This window comes from Halichoerus grypus, chromosome 2 (assembly GCF_964656455.1).
Source record: "Halichoerus grypus chromosome 2, mHalGry1.hap1.1, whole genome shotgun sequence".
NCBI classification, from domain to species: Eukaryota; Metazoa; Chordata; class Mammalia; order Carnivora; family Phocidae; genus Halichoerus; species Halichoerus grypus.
The window spans coordinates 208,575,886-208,594,195 of NC_135713.1; the positions used below are offsets into that span (position 1 = coordinate 208,575,886).

Below are 18,310 nucleotides of genomic sequence, written 5' to 3' on the forward strand. Positions count from 1 at the left end.
GTCTTCGCTGGCCCTGACTCCACCCTCCCAACTCAGCCTTGCTCCGATGTTTCGCTGGGCCTGGGGCCTTCACGTACCGTCTCCGGCTCTCTGAACATGCATCATCTTTGAAAGGGTTTATTCACTTTTGAACACACACGTTGCAAGGAGGGGGCAGGTCCAGCCTGGGAGCCTGCTCCCCGGTGCAGCATTTCCGGGCTCCCAGCGTCGGGCCAAGGGGAAGACCAGCTCATCCTTCCGTGTTGAGTAGCGGGAGATTCCCTGAGTAAAGGCATTTCCTTAAGTGGGACATGTTGAGGTCTCAGTAACAGTCCTGGGCCTGGTGGGGCGGTGCGTCGGGCTCCAGCGGCCCCTCAGGCCAGGGCACTGCCCACAGCCTCGGGGAGGCTGCCTGGCTCCCCAGATCCTGCTGGCTGAGGCTCCTGCAGCCGGGACTGGGCCCCCTTCCAGGCCAGAGACTTCTCCAGTTTGGTTTTAAACAGCAATCCGTGACCTGGCGGAGGAAGAAGGCAGTGGGGCTCAGGAGGGAGGGTCCCACTGCCCCCTGGGGGCCGGGGACTGGGGGTGCTGGTGGCAGCAGGTGCCCTCACCTGGGCAGTCGGCGGCCTCTCTGAAAGCCCGCTTCTTGCAGCAGCCCCGGCACAAGTTGAACACACATCGGTTTCCCTGAACCCGGGCAAACCAGGGCGCCTGTGGCTGGTGCCCCACTGCCTGAGCAGGCTCCCCGGAGCGCAGGCCTGGCCGGGAGCACCAGGGGGCTACACCCCAGCCCAGGGCCTGCCTTCCATGCTGTGAGGGGCTGTCTGAGGCGGGAAGCAGCCCCCTCCCTCGGGCTGCCCCCTCAACAGGCAGGGGAAGGACAGCCCCTGCAGGTCCTGGGCAGCGCCCGCGGGGACCCCCCCGCCCACCGCCTCCGGGGCAGCACGGCCACACTCACCTTTGGGTTTCCACACTGATCACACTTTGCGTATTTGGCTGAAAGAAGAACAGGAGCAGATGCGGGCTGAGCAGGTGAGCCCGCCCCCCACCTGCCGTCTCCACAGAGCCCCTGCCCACCGCGGCCAGCTGAGGACGCAGCGCGCAGGCCCCCACCGCTCACCGGGTGTTTGCCACTAGAACAGCCTTCTCAGGAGGGTGGTCCCAAAGGCCACCTGTGCCTTCGAGCAGTGGCCGACGGAGCACGTGGCCGGCAGGGCCACAGCAGCCTGGCTCACGGCCGGCGCTTGCTACTGCCCGCCCACCTGCCCTGGGGAGCAGCTCCTGGGGCCCCGGCGGCGGGACCAGCTTACGCTTCAGCGAGGGATCGAAGGTCTTGTGGGGGTTCCTCAGCTGCTTCTTCTGCTTGTTCTTGGATAGCACGTCTGTGCCGCCCTCCTCCTCCTCCAGGGCCCGCTTGCTGCGGGCACCCCCGTTCTCCTTGCTCCCTTCCCTGGGCCTGAAAGGGAAGGGCAGCGGGCAGAGCTTGGGGGCCCCCGCGAGAGGCGACCCGCTAGGGTGAGGATGTGCGTACAGCGCCCCAGCAGCTTGGCTCCTAGGCTGCCCAGGCCATGACTGGGCCTGAGTGGCCACACACGACAGCCCAGCCACAGCTGCGAGGACCCAGCGGGAACTCAGGGCTGTCCGCCGCTTGCCCCCAGGACAGATCCACCCAGGACCAGAAGCACTAAAGAGAATCACCTTATGGAAGAAAGACATAAAACCAAAGCACCCGTGGATGGGTGAGGGCAAAGCGGGCACCGCGGGACCCCCCCACTAAGGCCGCAGAGAGCAGGCCAGGCTCCCACTGCGGCAGCGGCGGAGCGCCCCCTCCTCTGTGTGCACCCCGGCCCCCCACCCCCGGCCCGCGGGCTGGTGCAAAGCTCACCCTGGCCGTAAGTAGGGCTGGCAGATCCAGTGGAAGAAAGGCAAGCCGCCAGAGGGCTTCTCCCCCTCCTCCTGCCGGGATATATCCTCCTGCAAGAGCCCAGAGCGCCCCACGTCACGGAGCCCAGGCCCCCGCGCGCCACACGGCAGCCCCACCAGCCCAACACCTGCCTGACACCGCAGCTTCAGCTCCTGGTTCACAGCCGCGACACCTTCCAGGGTCTTCACTTTGGCGAGCTCCTCCCGGAGCTGCTGATGCACCTGCAGCCTGAGACCGAGGCGCCGTTGCTGAGCCCGCCTCCCACCCCGCTCCCCAGGCCGAGCCAGAGCCCTGCACCCTGCACACGCGCTCCGTCTCTTTCCTGACCCGGACCCGACTCGGGAGCAAGCTCTTCCGCTACACGTTTCCAGAAAGCTCCCTCTTAAATCCCCCAGCGCCCCAGCTAGGGCTCAGGCCCAACGGCGTCTGCCTTGAGGAGCAACTCACGTGTGGTGCCACAGCTTGAAGAGGTGCGCCCGGACGTAGGACAGCGGGCAGCGGTAGTGCTGCACGATGTCCAGGTACTCCTCGGCCAGCTCCCACACGGCAGGGCTGCGGCCCTCAAACAGGGCGGGGTTGTGCAGGTTGCCCTCTGTGGGGTGTCGGGGGGAAGAGGGCTCAAGGCGGCAGGCGCTCACGTCCCTGGAGGGACGGCCCCCCCCACCGTGTCCGGCCAAGGGCAGCCGCTGGCCCGAGCGCTCAGGCCCATCAGGCAGACGAGGCGGGTGAGTGAGGCCAGCACGGGGCCCGGGGCGTCACGACGGGGCCCGGCGCCTCTGATGTCTACCAGCCGTGGTCCTGCCTCACCTGCACTCATGACTCCCTGGACTCCCGTGTCCTGGATGCAACGCTCCACGTCCCGCAGGCTCTGGATGTTCCCGTTGGCAAACACAGGGATGGCCACTGCCTGCCTGCCAGGAGCAGGCAGCAGACACTCAGGAGAGAGGGACCCTGTCCCTTCACTCCTGAGGACAGTGCTCCATCCCCCACACTCTGCCCGAGCAGGTGCTTCTCGTTCCCTGCCAGCCCGGGCCGCCGCGCCCCCCGCCATGCCCACTCACCGCACGGCCTTGATGTGCTCCCAGGACGCAGTGCCCGACAAGGGCCCCTTCTGCTCCTTGGTGCGCCCGTGCACGGTCAGCAACTAGAACACAGCGGTGCACGGCTCCACCCTGCTCGTGGCCGCAGACCCCAAACCGAACCCCGGGCCTGGCTCACGCAGTGCCTTCCCCCCAGTCCCCTGGGTTGCAACTGGTGGGTTGCTGCCCAGGGCTCCCATGTCCCACGGATCCACCCAGCATGCAGAGCGGACAGGCCCAGCCCTGTTCATGGGCCAGTCTTCCTGGAAGTGGCAGCACCCCAGCTCCAAACGTGTCAGGGACGGGCGGGCGGACACCAACCCGACCTTGAGGCTAGGGGCAGGTGGGGAGAGGGCAGCTGAGGCCTGGCACCTCCCCCTGCCCAGTAGCAGCCTCCCTCTTGAGAACATGTGGCTCACCCACCCTCACCAGGCCTCGCCTCGTGGTCACCATGATGCCGGTCCACCCTGGGGAGTCAGCGCCTCAAGGGAGCTCCTGGGGGCAAGGACCCCTCCCCCCCGGTTCAGGGTGCAGGGGACACGAGGCAGGGGAGTAGTGCGCAGCCCTGCGAGCCCACAGGCCCCTCACCTGGCAGCCAGCTTTCTCCAGCATCTGGGCGTACTTCACGGTCTTATCAATCTCCGGGAAGACTCGGATTTTGCACGTGACAGGGACAGAGAGTTTCTCGTGCGCCAGCAGAACTGTGGAAAAGGAGAGTCGGCTTCTGAGAAGCGTGCTGTTCACCTCAGGCAGGCCGTGGGGAAGCCCTCCTTGCGCCAGCTCCCATCTGCCAGGGCGCTGCAGGGGCCGGGCCAGGGCCAGAACACCTGCCTCCAGCACCCGCTGTCCGGCTCCAAGTTTCACAGCCCCCCCCCTGCAGCAGAGCCAGGACACGCCGGCCACCGGCTCAGGGCTCCTTCACCAACCACGACCCCGCAGCACGCAGCCAACTCACTCATTCTCTGCAGCAGGTCCCACTCCTCCTGCAGGAAGGCACCGTAGTGACCTGCAAAAGACCAGCATGGCCCTCGGCACCCATTCTCCTCCCGCGTCTACCCAGGGCACGAGCCCCCTGCCAAGCCAGTCCCGAGGGGCAGCAGGAACAGTCACTGGGTTGAGCAGTTTCTCAGCATCACATGTGGGGGCTGTGTGCCCAGCTGCCGGAGCTCAAGGGCACCGAACGCAACGCCCAACCTGCACAGCATCTGACCAACCAGCAACCCCTCAGACTCAGTGAAGAACAAAGTCTGAGCCCCAGACGGGGTGGGAACGATCCTAACCCCTGAACTGCACACTTAGCAGCGTACAGCCGCAGGGGGAGGGTGATGGGGGTCCTCCTTCCTGCAAAGCGCGTTTACCCACAGGGAGCCCGATGGCTCCCTGGGCACTAAGGGGAGTGCCGAGCCTCTGAGAGCCAGCAGAACCCTGTCCCTCCAGAGAGAGGAGCAAAGAAAGGGCTGGGACGCCACCCGGAGCAGCGCCAGGCCCTCCCCTGGTCGCATCCACACCCTGGCCTCTAGCCGGGCACCCTGTGGGTTCAGGGCCTTACCCCCGCCCAAAGCAGTGCTCAATACAGTGACCCGGAGCTGAACTCACCTCGCTTGGCTATCATCTGCGGGCAACCCAAATTCAGGTCGATGGCATCACAGTAATCCTGAGCCAGGAGAGCCGCCTGGACAAACACCTCTGGGTCATTGGCACAGAACTGGGAAAGACACAGAAGGTGCCATGAGCCCGAGCCAGGCCCTGGTGCCTCAGCTCCCCAGACCCACAGGGGGTCCCCGGGGCTGACTGCAGGATGGCATCCTGTCCTCAACATTTATAGCAGGACATGTGCGCACACCACAAGGAGGGGGAATCACTGATTCACGTTTGTCCCGACTGTAAACAGAAAGCTGGCATCACTGACTTTAACTAGAGAGCAAAGTGTTCTTTCCGATCATCTGGTAACGAGAGAACACGTGGCAGACAGCAGGCAGGCAATGGGGTGGGGGGGCTGCGAATCTTCCCCAGTGCCCAAGGCATCCCCTCATCCAAACTGAGCCAGCTCCGGGGGAAGGGATAGATCTCTGGGAGACCAGCAGCAGGGGCCCCTGGCAGTCTGCTGCTTCATCACAGCAACCCCCCCCAACCGGGAAGCTGTTTCTGGAAAGATGCTCCACCTGGTGTTCCCGGCCAGGCCCCTGCCCACCTGCACAATGAGAGGCCGGTCCTCGGGGCACACTTCGCAGTACAGGTTCTCCTTCCGATAGTTGGCATCGCGGACGAAGACCTGGGCGTGTAGCATGGGGGTGTAGCAGAGCTGGGCCCCGTGTCGGCGGCTCAGCAGCCTCCAGGCCAGCTCACTCTGGTCCACCATGGGCGCCACCACGTGGCGAGCCCCCCCCAGGGTGCGGCTCCAGAACTCGAAGCCCTGCAGCTTTGGCATCGCCTCCACGCTGAAGGGGGAGACCAAGGGCTCAGCCACCGGTGGCCGCAGCGGCGGGGCGTCCACGCAAGCGTAGGATCGAAGCCAGAGGAAGCGCTACCCTCCTCGAGGCCGCTCCAGGGCAGCCTGATGGCCACAGACAGGAACATCAGGGTGACACCCGCCGCAGGCCCAGAACCATCACCTTCCAGTGGAGGCTGTCACCCCTTGCTCCCTAGCGAGCCAAGGAAAGAGGGAATGCGCTGTCCTAGTCCTAGTCCCGCTCACTCTGCGGCTCCGTCTCCCTCGGGACACCTCGGTCAGGGAGGACCGCCGGGCCGCCTCCTGTGCACAGGAGACGTGTGCACAGACTCTTCCCTGGCTTGTCCCACCGGCGCTGGCAGATGCCCTCGCTGGACCCGCCCTTCCCTACGGGCAACTAGCCAGCGGAACCCCGCAGAGACAGCGGGCTCCCAGGGGCAGTCCCCGGAGGGTCAGTCTCCGGAGGGGCGCGCACCGCGCTCTGCGATCACCGAGCCATGTCACGGGCCTGGCCACTGACCGAGCGCGCACCTGGGGGCCTGGCACTTCCGGAGACCCTGAGGTCCCACGGGAAAGTCCCCGAAGCGGCCGGAGCACGAGCGCGCGGGGCGCTGTCACCGTCGCTGCCGCCTCGCGCTGGCGGGGCCGCCGGGCCGGACCCACAGGACACCTACCTGCGCCCAGGCCCGGGCTCCTCCCGGACCGCCGCCGGGCCTCTGGGAGCCAGGGCGCGGCGGGGGCTCCCTCGGTGACCGCAGGCCGCCACGCCGGGGCCGCCGCCCGGCCCAGGGCTCCGCGCCGAGGCCGCCGGAAGGTGCCTCCGCCAGGGCGGTCCGGGCGGCCCGCGGTGCGGCGGGAAACGCGTCCCCGGGAAACCGCGCCCGGCCGCGGAGGTGCCCCGCCCCGCGAGGTCGGAGGTCAGAGGCCAGAGGTCGGCCGGGCCCCGCCACAGCGTGCTCGGGCGGGGGAGGGTGACGCGTCGACCGCGGGCGCCGAGGCCCGGGCCGGCCGGCGCCCGCTTTCCACTCTGAGCTCCCGCCTCTGTCTCCTAAAAGGGCCGCAAGTCCCCCCCACCGCCTCGGCCCAGCACTCAGAAGCCTCAGGGAGCCCCCCACAGGCCGGAAGTGCTGCTGTCCGCGAGGCCACACCCCTGCACTTCCGGGGCCCGGCCAGGCCCTGGTGCACGCAAGGCTAACCCGCTTGAAAGTGAGCGCGCACGCGCAGAGCTCTCCCCGCCGCGGGGACTGGCGCAGGCGCACCCGGGAGTTCGGGGTCGTCGGGGCAGGAGCGACCGGCAGGAGTAGCTGCGATGGCGTTGCCCGAAACCCGTTACCCTTTCCTGAAGGAGCCTTTTGGTCTCACCTTTCCCCTGCTCAGCGAGGCACCCGCCCCCCTGCCTCTGCCTGCTGCGCGAGCCCCTGCTCGGCGCCTCGGAGTGCACGCGCCCTTGGTTTAATTCGCAGGCCCCTGCGCACCAGCCCGACAGGGTGGAGGGACGGAAGCTAGGCGTTCCATCCTTAGATATTGCAGCATCTTCAAAGGACAAGGATTAAAACAAGAAGAATATCAAACATGAGAGATATGGTAACACACTTGAAAAATAACCACCATAGCAAATATCTCTCCTGTGTCTGCCCGGGGAGCCCGTGCTGGAATGCCCTGGTCTGAGCTGAGAGGTGCTGTAAGTGGGAAACACACCAGATTTCAGAGGCTTAGAAAGAAGTGTAGGCATTCATAATTTTAAAAATATTGGTTACCTGTTGAAATGATACTATTTCTTATATTGACTTAGATTAAATACATTATTAAAATTAATGCCATGGAGGCATGCCTGGGTGGCTCATTCGATTGAGCGGTCCACTCTTGGTTTCCGCTCAGGTCAGGTCATGATCTCAGGGTCGTGGGATGGAGCCCTTCGTCGGGCCCTGCACTCAGCAGGGAGTCTCCTTGGAATTCTCTCTCTTCCTCTCTCTGCCCCTTCCCTCCCACTGGCCTAAAATAAGTAAATAAATCTTTTGAAAACACACAAAAACCCAAAATTAATGTCATGCGTTTTTTTTTTTTTTTATGGTGACTAGAAAATTTAAAATTACGTATGTGGGCAGGATTTCTGGAATAGCAGATTGAGTTTTCCAAAACCCTTCCCCAAAAAGCAATGTTAAAACAGGACAAATTGTTAAAAGCAACCATTCCAGGACTCTTTTTTTTTTTTTTTTTAAAGATTTTATTTATTTGACAGACAGCACAAGCAGGGGTAGCAGCAGAGGGAGAGGGAGAAGCAGAGTCCCCACTGAGCAGGGAGCCCGATGCAGGACTCGATCCCAGGACCCCGAAATCATGACCTGAGCCGAAGGCAGACGCTTAACCGACTGAGCCACCCAGGCACCCCCCCATTCCAGGACTCTTGACCAAAGGCATACAACATTTGAGAGCACTTTGAAAAAAATTACTGAACATCAGGTGGGCCTGGCTGGTTCAGTCAGTGGAGTCAGGGGCCAGGTGTGACTCTTGATCTCAGGGTTGTGGGTTTGAGCCCCAAGTTGACTGTAGAAATTACTCAAAAATAAAATCTTAAAAAAGAAAGAAAGAAAGAAAGAAGGGGCGCCTGGGGGGCTCAGTCGTTAAGCGTCTGCCTTCGGCTCGGGTCATGATTCTGGGGTCCTGGGATCGAGCCCCGCGTCGGGCTCCCTGCTCAGCGGGAAGCCTGCTTCTCCCTCTCCCTCTGACCTCCCCCTGCTTGTGCTGTCTCTCTCTCTCTCTGTCAAATAAATAAGTCTTAAAAAAGGAAAAAAGTAAGAACAGTGGCAGTCTGTAGAGTTTCAGGAGGGGGCTACTTTCCTTTCCTCCCACCCTGTGGTAATTTCACCAGAGTCAGGCAGGCCTCCAGGACCTGACACTGGGGGTGCTGGCCTGATCAGAAAGCCCCACAGGGTGTTTGTCGGGAAAGTTGCCATCATGGTGGCAGACAGCTAGCCGGAGACCCACACCTCAGCTGCCGGAGGCCTTGAGACTGGTTGAAGCAAAGACAGTCCAGCCGGAAATTGAACAAGGAAAGTCAGTCAATAAAATAGCCGCAGTTGGGCCCTGATAGCCCCCAGCTGTCCCCGTAGCCTGCAAGGCTGTCTGTGCTCAGGCGGGACCAAGCCTGTAAACTCAGCTCTGTACTCTCCTCCGGCCGCATATGAGGCTTTGCACAAGCAAAAGGAAAAACCACGGCTGAACTGTAAGCTGCTTGAACTTTGAGTGCATCCCCAACCTACGCACACAACGTCAGCAAAGGACGGAGTCCTTACTTGTTCAAGATACTTAAGCGTAACCTCTAACCAGTAATTGACTGTCATTAAACTATACCGACCCAGGGAAGCCTAGGAAACCAGACTTATGTATTAAAAATAATTAAAAAAAAAACCTAGCAGGGGGGCACCTGGCCGACTCCATCAGCAGAGCTTGTGACTCTGGATCACACTGGACATGGAGGCTACTTAACAAACAAACAAACAAACAAACAAACAAGAAACCTAGTAGAGATCCCAGTGGCCACACACTGCAGAGGGGACAGACTCGAATTCACCATCCAGGCTCAGTACTAAGTAAACCAACACCAGAACCAATAACAACACTAAGTCGGCAGAGGGCAGGGGTCAGAACCCAGAGTTTCTATAGCACATCATCTAAAATGCCCAGTATTCAGTTAAAAAATATCCTTTAAAGATTATTTATTTTAGGGGGCGCCTGGGTGGCTCAGTCGGTTAAGTGTCTGCTTTTGGCTCAGGTCATGATCCCAGGGTCCTGGGATCGAGTCCCGAGTTGAGCTCCCTGCTCAGCGGGGAGCCTGCTTCTCCCTCTTCCTCTGTCCCTCCCCCTGCTGTGTTCTCTCTCTGTCAAATAAATAAAAAAGAAAGAGTATTTATTTTAGAGAGAGCACATGAGCGAGAGTTGGGGGGGAAGGAGCAGAAGGGGAAAGAGAGAGAGGGAGGAGGGGCGGAGGCAGAGGGAGAAGCAGACCCTGCTGAGCAGGGAGCCCATCGTGGGGCTCGATCCCAGGACCCTGGGATCATGACCTGAGCCGAAGGCAGACGCTTAACGACTGAGCCACCCAGGTGCCCTAACAGCACACTTCTAAGTGATCAACGGGTCAAAGAAGAAATCACAAGGGACATTTTACAAAAAATTTGAGATGACTGAGAATGGCAACACAACATATCACAGTTTACAGGACGCAGCTAGAAACTCCCTCGTGAGAAGAGAGTTCTCAGATCAATAATCTAAACTTCCACCTTAAGAAACTATTAAAAAAGCAAACTAAGCCAAAGCAAGCAGAATAATGGACATGATAAAAATTAGAGCAGAAAAGAAAAATGAATAGGAAACAGAAAAGCTATAATAGTGAAAACAATGAAACCAAAGCCTGGTTTCTTGTGAAAGAGTCAACAAAACTGAGACACCTTCAGCTAGACGGACGGAGAGAGACTAGAGAAGACACAGGTCAGCAGAATCAGGACATCATCGTGGACCCCAAGAAGATAAGGAGGGGCGGGGGTGCTGAGACGCCCGATGGGATAGCATGGCGGTCTTTTTAAATCTCCCATGAAGTAAAGGCCCATGCCCAGATGGCTTGGGTGAGTTCTAGGAAAGATCTAAAAATCAATACCAATCCTCCACAGACGCTGCTAAAATAGTAGAGGAGAGAACATGGTCCGACCGGTTCTGTGAGGCAAGGATCCTCCTGACATCCAACCAGACAAAGGCCTCGCGGGGAAAGAAAACTGCACTCTGATGTGCTTCACCAGCATGAACATCCATGAGCATTAGCAAACTCCAGAACGTATAGAGAGAATCATACACCATGACCAAGTGGCATTTACCCCAGGAAAGCAAAGTCCATCTACCGCCTGAAATCAGTTAACCTACTATACCATCTATTAATAGAATGAAGTACCAAAAACTGATGATGACCTCAATAGATTCAGAAGAGGCATTTGACAAAATCCAACACGTACTCATGATTACAAAAAAAAAAAGAAGAAAGAAAAAGGCTTCAATAAACTAGGAATAGAGGGAGGGACTTCCTCAAATTGATAAAAAGTACCCACAAAAAATCCTGCAACGAGGGGTGCCTGGGTGGTTCCATAGGGGAATGTCTGCCTTTGGCTCAGGGTCCTGGGATCGAGTTCCGGGTCGGGCTCCCTGCTCTGGCGGAAGCCTGCTTCTCCCTCTGCCCCCGCCCCCAGCTTGTGCTCGCTCTCAAATAAATAAATAAATTCATTAAAAAAAAATTGTGCAACTAACAGCCAGCATAGCGGTGAGAGCCTGGAGGCTTTTCCCTCTGATCAGGAGCAAGGCGAGCGGCCTGCCGCCTCTCTTGCTCGAAAGTTGCCCCAACGGGATGCCTGGGTGGCTCAGTCGGTTAAGCGGCTGCCTTCGGCCCGGGTCATGATCCCAGGGTCCTGGAATCGAGTCCCACATCGGGCTTGTTGCTCAGCAGGGAGCCTGCTTCTCCCTCTCTCTCCCTCTGCTTGTTCTCTGTCAAATAAATAAAATCTTAAAAAATAAAAGAAAGTTGCCCCAACTATAAGCATTTTAGATAAAACATCGGGAAATACCTTTGGTGCCCAGGGCTGGGTGAACAACAGCTGCACGGGACGCGAAGTCACTAAGTCATGATGTTTGAGCCGCACGGCACTAAGATGGAAAGCCTTTGCTGTGTGGGAGCCGGGGGGACAGCACGTTTGCGGACCCAATAACAGAGGCCTCGCGTCCCCAAGACGCTGCCGCCTGCCAGAGCCCAGCGCCCCTGGGAGGAGTCGGAATCCACAGGAAGCAACAAAGAGAACCGATAAAGGTAACGATATAATTCTGAAAGACGTTATAAATGCGTATGCCTTCTCCTCTCTGTCCATGACGGATTTCACACCAGTCGTGGAAAACAGGGGGATGGAGCGCACCTGTGCACAGCGGCCCGGAGCGGGCGAGTGGGCGCAGGGTCCCCGGGGCGAGGGCGAGGGCACCGGGCGCAGCTCCAGCCCACAGGGACGCAAGGAGGGCGCGGGACATCAGAAGGTAGAGCCGACCCACCGATGTGCCCTCCGTTCTTCTCCTGGTGATTTTAGTGACGGAGCGACCCCCGCTCCTTTGCTCCTGACATTGGTGATGTGATCATCTGCAGGAAACGGGCAAACGCCTAAAAACACAGGCTGCTGAAACCGACCCTGGGACAGGACCTGCTGCAAGTGGGGGGCAGCATCCGATGCCTGGCACGCTCACAAGGGACAGACCGCTCGTCCGCGCCTGGCCTGGCTCTCGAGGACAGTCTCCGGAGACGCGGACAATCGCACTCACGCGAGGAGCCGGCACGGCGGCTCAGAGGGTGGGGCGGCTGGGTGCCCCCGCGGCAGGTGCTCCCAGGAGACATTCTGTCTTGGTTGTGGTGGTGGTTTTACGGATTTGCCTAGAACAACACACACACACAAATGTGTGTAGAGTTGCCGACATGTCACAAGTCCCAGGCGTCGCCCCAGGGGCCCCTTCCCGGCGTCTGTGTGGCTCTGCGGAGAAACACGTTATCACGGGGGGGCAGGGGCAGGGGACAGAGGGTCTCCTGTACACCTGTTTGCCACTTTCTGTAAATCTATCTACGTGTATATTTTTAAAGGTTCGTTAAAAGGAACAATAATTCACGATGGCCAAGACACAGACGCAACCTCGGGGTCCATCAACGGATGATGAATGGGTAAAGAAAATGTGACATGGAATATTATTCAGCCAAAAAAAGGAAGGAAATCCTGCCGTTTGCCACCACATGCATGGACCTTGGGGACCCTGTGCTTCGTGAAAGGAGTCAGACAAATACGGAGTATCTCACTCGCGTGTGGAATCTAAACCGAGCTCATAGAGACGGGGAGCAGAGTGGAGGAGGGCTGGGGGGCCTGCGGGACGTGGGTCGAAGGGCACGGGCCCAGGCTCCCGGCGGGAGGCGAGTTAGTCCAGGGAGCGGAGGGACTGCGCGGGGACTGCAGGTGACCACACTGTGCCGCATAATTGACAGCCGCTAAGAGAGGGCACCTTCCTGTTCTCGCCACAGTGACGACAAACACCACCTGGAAATCCAGTGAGGTGGAGGGTGCGTGAGCCCCCTGGCGGGACACTTAGCCCACGTGTGCCCGTCAAACCACCCGCCGCATGTCCTCACCTCACCCAGCGCGGGAGGTCAATTTGATCTCAGGTTTAAAAAGAAAAAACTGGGCGCCTGGGGGGCTCAGCTGGTGAAGCGTTTGCTTTGGGCTCAGGGGGTGACCTCAGGGTCCTGGGATCGAGTGCCGCGTGGGGCTCCCTGCTCAGCGGGGAGCCTGCTTCTCCCTCTGCCCCTGTGTGCTTTCTCTGTCTCTCTCAAATAACTAAAATAAAATAAAAAAAGAAATGGAAGCAACCATAAGCGTGAGGGTGCATTTCTGGATTCTCCGCTCTCTGTTAATCTATATGTCTGTCTTTACCCCCACACCACACTGTTTGAATTACGGTAACTTCAGTCTTGAAATCAAGGGTTTAATTCCTCCAACTGTGTACTTTTTCTGTTCCATCCATTTTAGATTCTTTGCATTCCCACATACATTTTAGAATCAGCTTGTCAAAGTCCTACGTTAAACGAGAAGCTTGCTGGGACTCGGGTTAGGGTCACGCTAAACTTACAGGTGGACTGGGGAGGACAGAGGCGGGAGCGGCGCGGGGTCTTTGGGGCCCTGACGGCGCCCGTGGACCAGGCTCACCCCGACTTCCCTCCCCGTGTGTGTCCTGTTGCAGCTTTTCTTCTGAAGCTGCTGTAACTGGCGTCATTCGTCCTCGTATCATTGCTTCCTGGTATGTGATGTGCTTTTCTTTTTTTTCTCAGGGTCAAGATTTTCTCTTTATCTTTGGTTTATAGCGGTTTGTTTATGTTACGTCTGACTGGTTTTACGGGTATGTATCATGTTTGGGCTTCCATGAGCTTCTTCTCTTTACAGATCAAGATACTTTAGCAAGTGTTGGCCAATTATTTCTTCAAACATTCTCTCTGCCCTGTTCTCACCGCTCCCAGCCGACCTCCCTCCTGACTGCTTCTTCCTTGGCGCCAAGTGCCCTGTGCTTTGCTCCAAATCAAGTCTGCCACTTGGGGGGCGCCTGTTCCTACACCCCGTCCGGAGCACTGCTGGGGACGGGGAGGGGACAGGTCACTCTGAGTGACCGTCCAGCTTCGCAAGTGGGGCATCAGGCAGCCTCCTCCAGGGTCTGGCAGCTCTGCAAGCGCGCTGCGGGTGGGGGCCCCCGGCGCTCAGCCCCCCGCCCCGGGGGATGTTCTGGGATGCTGGGGGCTGCCCCGTCCGGAGCAGAGTGGGGCCGGGGGCGCGTCGGACTCGGCAGATTTGCGGCACAAGCGCCCTCCCTCGCCCTCGGTGCGGATTCCGAGACTGTGGTTGACTTGCTCCAGACTCTGCCCGGTTCCGGCGAGTTCGCGGAGCTGCCGGCCGCCGTCCGCACGCGTGGACCTGCCATCGTCGCGGGCCTGGCTCTGGCGGCGTCCCCGGGTCTGGGCGCGTCCTTGCGCTCCCCCGCCCCGCCCGGCCCCGGAGCCCGGCGCTCGCCCTCCCCCCCCCCCCCTCCCCGGCCGCCGACTGAGCGGGGCGGGGCTCCAGCCCACCGTGGGGGGGCCGTGTCTCCCGCGGCTACAGCCTCCAGGTCGGGGTGGTGAGCGGTCCTGTGCGCGGGACGCAGCCCGCGGAGGGCGCCCCGCTCGCTCCCGCGCGCCAGCCTCATCCCTGCGCGCTGCGCTCAGGCTCACGTCTTTCTCTGTGTCTCCAGCTTTAATTTTGTCCCCATTGTGTAGATTTAAGTTTACTCTTTGAACACACAAGGTCCTGAGCAGTTCCCCAAGTCAAAACTCCTGCAAGGTTTGTTCAGAGAGATGTCCCTTTGGCCACAACTCCCTGCACCCCAGTCTCCTTGCTTCTTTCTGCAGAAATAAGCATCGATGCACACGTGTGCGTCGTGTGACTCCTCCAGCGCGGACACGCGCGCACACACACACACACACACACACACTGCCTCTCCCCCCACTTCGTACCCAGCCCTGGAGCTCCGGCGGCCTTCCTCGCCAGACGCGGCCCGGGAGCTGCTCAGGCGTCCCCCACCTCTCCTGCCCTTTACCTGCTCGCTGATACTTTGCAATGTCACCCAACGCCGCAGTGAGCACGCTTGTGCCTGTGTGGCCGCAGGTCGCTGTGCCCCGGGATAAATTCCAAGACGGGTGTGCAAAGGTGGTTCCCCCCAGAGGCTCATGCCCTTGCCTGAGCTCCCAGCAGCGCCTGGAGCCCATGTCCCCACAGCCCGCGCCGCGGGTCCGGACTGACAGCTCAGCGTGACGGTGGTCCGCCTTCCTCCTACAGTGAGAGAAGTCAGGTGTCTTACCTACCGTACGCTGGGGTCTCACTGACTTTTGGTTCATACACACCTTTCTAACAGCTTTACAGAGGCACAATGAGCAATGACACATTCATACGCCAGTGACACTATCACAACCAAAAAAAGAAAATATTTATGACCCCCCAATGTTGCCTCCTGCCCCCCCCCAGCCCCCTGTCCCTAGAAAGCACTGATCTATTTTCTGTCGCTAGAGATTACCTTGCCTCTCTAGGATTTTACAGACATGGACTCATGCAGCGCGGACTCCTTCTGGTCTGGGGTTTCCGCTCTGCATAAGCCTCTCGCGACCATCCACGCCGCCGTGTGCATCCTTCGTCTGTTGGCGCGTTGCTGCTGAGCGGCTTCCACGGCCCAGACGAACCACAATCCGCCCGTCTGTTCACTTGGGATGAATGTCTCCGTGTTTGCAGCTCTGGGCTACAAAAAAGTCTGTGGACAAGTCTTCATGTGGACACAGACTGTTTCTCTTGGGTAAATACCTAGGAATGGAATGGCTGGGTCACACAGTAAGTGCACATTTCACTTTTTAAGAAACTGCCAAAATATTCCAGCGCGGTGCACCGTTTCTCATTTATGCTAGCGACGCAGGAAAGTTCCAGTTGCTCCACATCCTCCAACACGTAATATTTTTTTTTTAAAGATTTTATTTTATTTTTTTAAGATTTTATTTATTTATTTGACAGAGAGACACAGCGAGAGAGGGAACACAAGCAGGGGGAGTGGGAGAGGGAGAAGCAGGCTTCCCGCTGAGCAGGGAGCCCAATGTGGGGCTCAATCCCAGGACCCTGGGATCATGACCTGAGCCGAAGGCAGACCCTTAACGACTGAGCCACCCAGGTGCCCCTATTTTATTTTTTAAAAGATCTTATTTATTCATTTGAGAGAGTGTGAGTGAGAGAGAGCATAAGCTGGGGGACCTGCAGAGGGAAAGGGAGAAGCAGACCCCACTGAGCAAGGAGCCCGATGCAGGATTCGATCCCAGTACCTGGGATCATGACCTGAGCTGAAGGCAGATGCTTCACCGACTGAGCCACCCAGGCGCCCCCCTCATTGTGTTCTTAATTTTCATTTCCTTATGAAATATTATGTCTGTTCCTAATGTCTTTCACATCTTTTGCCCATTTAAAATTTTTAAACAAATTTTTAAAAAGATGTTATTTTTAAGTCATCTCTACATGCAGCGTGGGTCTTGAACTTCCAACCCTGACATCAAGAGTCACATGCTCTTCCAACTGAGCCAACTGACACCCTCTTTTGCCCATTTTTAAAAATTAAATTATTTGTTTTCTTTTTGTTGAATTTTGAGAGTTCTTTACATATTCTGGACACAAATCCTTGGTCAGAAACTTTCCAGGGATCTGTGACTTATTTTTCATTTTTTGAACAGTGTCTTTCAAAGAGTAGAAATGGGGGCGCCTGGGTGGTCAGTCGGTTGAGCAACTGACTCTTGATCTCGGCTCAGGTCTTGATCTTAGGGTTGTGAGTTCAAGCCCTGTGTTGGGCTCCGTGCTTGGCGTGGAGACTGCTTAAAAGGAAAAAAAAAAAAAAAAAAAAAAGAGTAGAGATGGTCAAGCTTTGATAAAATCTAATTTAACAATTTATTCTCTTATCAATCATATTTTTGGTGTCCTAGTTAAGAAACCTTTGTCGAACCTGAGTTCACAAACATTTTATCCTATATTTATTTCAAAAAGTTTTATAGTTTTAAAGATTTTATTTATTTGAGAGAGAGAATGAGAGAGAGAGAGCATGAGAGGGGGGAGGGTCAGAGGGAGAAGCAGACTCCCCGCCGAGTAGGGAGCCCAATGTGGGACTCAATCCAGGGACTCCAGGATCATGACCTGAACCAAAGGCAGTCACTTAACCGACTGAGTCACCCAGGTGCCCCAAAAAGTTTTATAGTTTTAAAAGTTACGTTTAAGTTTATGATCCATTTTGAGTTATTTTTGTATGTGTTGTGCTATGGATCTAAGGTCTCTTTTCTCACTTTTTTTTTTTTTTTTGCATGTGGATATCCAATTATTCCAGAACCATTTATTGAAAATTAGCTGTCCATACATGTGTGAGTCTATTTCTTGGCTCATTATTTTGTTCCATTGATCTACTTGTGTATCTTGATGTTAATAAACACACTGTCTTAATTATTGCAGCTTTGTAATAAATCTTGAAAAATCTTGGAATCAGGCAACGTAACTTCTCCAGCTTTGTTGCTCTGTATCGAATTGCATTGGCACCGATTTCAGAGTGAGCTTGTCGATTCCTACAGAAAGCCTGTTGGGATTTTGATCAAGACAGTATAAAATGTATGGGTCAGGAGGCACCCGGCCTGCTCTGTCAGCACGTGGGACTCCTGGTCTCTGGGTCATGAGTTTGAGCCCCACGTAGGGTATAGAGATTGCTTAAAATTTGAATCTTAAAAAAAAATCTATAGGTCATTTTGGGGAGAATTTACACGTTAACATTGAGTTTTCTAACCCACGAGCACAGCACATCTCCTTCCTCGCTCCTTTCATGCCATTCAGCAAAGGATGGTCTCAGCAGGGCCTTGCACACCTTTCATCACACTCATCCCTAACTCTCTCTTCTTTGAGGGGCACTGCTCTGACTGGTGTTGACTTGTTAACATCAGCGCCTGCCGTTCATTCCTTGTGCGTGATTCTGTGACTGGGCTCAGCACACCGACCTCTCCTGCGGTCTTCCCACACTCACGGCTTACATCTAGCAGGTTTCTGTGGGTTCTGTCAGCTTCTGAGCAAGGGCTGACCATGTTGCCTGCGACCAGGGGTGGTTGGATTTCTTCTTTCTCGTCTGTACACCTTTACCTCCGTTCTGTGACTTGCTGGCTAGAACTTCCAACGCGGTGCTGACTGGACGTGGCGGGACTGTGAGTCTCTGCCTCGTCCCTGGTCGCAGCTGGGGCGTCTGCCCTTCTGCCATTAGGGGCGACGGCAGCGGCATTTTGCAGGGACGTCTTTTCCGGGTGGAGGAGGTCTCCCATCTCTAGCTGGCTGAGAGCTGGCCCCACAAATGGGTGTGGGTTCTGCATCTGTGTTCAGCAGAAGCTGTTTCCTGCATCCAATGAGATGATCCGTTTTGGCCATTAATCTGGTGAATTACAGAGACTGATTTTTCAAGGTCGAACCAGCCTTGCATTCCTAGGATAAGCCCCATTTGGTCATGATGTGTTACCCTTTAAAATATGATTCTGCATGCTAAAATTCTGTGTTGATTTTTTGCATGTATGACCATGATGGATACTGGTAGCTATCCTGTAACGTCGGGTTTGGGTATCAAAGGAATGCTGGCCTCGTAGAAGAGCTGTACGTTACTCCCTTGCTGTGGAGTGAATTGTGTCCCCCGATATTCATGTGGGAGCCCTAATCCCCAAAGTGACTGTATCTGCAGATGGGGCCGATAAGGAGGTGT

General features: G+C 57.1%; 1 protein-coding gene across 3 annotated transcripts; it reads right to left on the bottom strand.

The window, feature by feature from the left end:
• Positions 1-101: 101 nt before the first annotated feature.
• Positions 102-6,550, bottom strand: DUS1L (dihydrouridine synthase 1 like). 3 transcript variants are annotated; one of them, XM_078066278.1, is made up of 14 exons: positions 6,106-6,547; positions 5,174-5,420; positions 4,579-4,687; positions 3,938-3,988; positions 3,571-3,683; positions 2,965-3,047; positions 2,711-2,814; positions 2,351-2,495; positions 2,035-2,131; positions 1,865-1,953; positions 1,290-1,435; positions 938-975; positions 591-737; positions 102-493 (listed from the first exon to the last, which is right to left on the bottom strand). In XM_078066278.1, the coding sequence occupies exons 2-14, from the start codon at positions 5,408-5,410 to the stop codon at positions 302-304; spliced, it is 1,551 nt and encodes a 516-aa protein (XP_077922404.1). In that variant the 5' UTR covers positions 5,411-5,420; positions 6,106-6,547; the 3' UTR covers positions 102-301. The 3 variants fall into 3 exon arrangements, with proteins under 3 accessions (XP_077922404.1, XP_035949330.1, XP_035949333.1); XM_036093437.2 differs by having other exon boundaries at positions 591-666; positions 6,106-6,541; XM_036093440.2 differs by lacking the exon at positions 591-737 and having other exon boundaries at positions 102-261; positions 6,106-6,550.
• Positions 6,551-18,310: the final 11,760 nt, after the last annotated feature.

What these genes read in the sequence shown, in the direction of transcription:
- DUS1L (XM_078066278.1), bottom strand. Translation starts at nt 5,410, where the DNA reads ATGCCAAAGCTGCAGGGCTTCGAGTTCTGGAGCCGCACCCTGGGGGGG. An exon ending in GAGCACATCAAGGCCGTGCG is followed by an intron (nt 2,815 to 2,964) that starts GTGAGTGGGCAT and finishes TGCTCCTGGCAG; the next exon opens with GCAGGCAGTGGCCATCCCTG. An exon ending in CCAGGGAGTCATGAGTGCAG is followed by an intron (nt 2,496 to 2,710) that starts GTGAGGCAGGAC and finishes GACACCCCACAG; the next exon opens with AGGGCAACCTGCACAACCCC.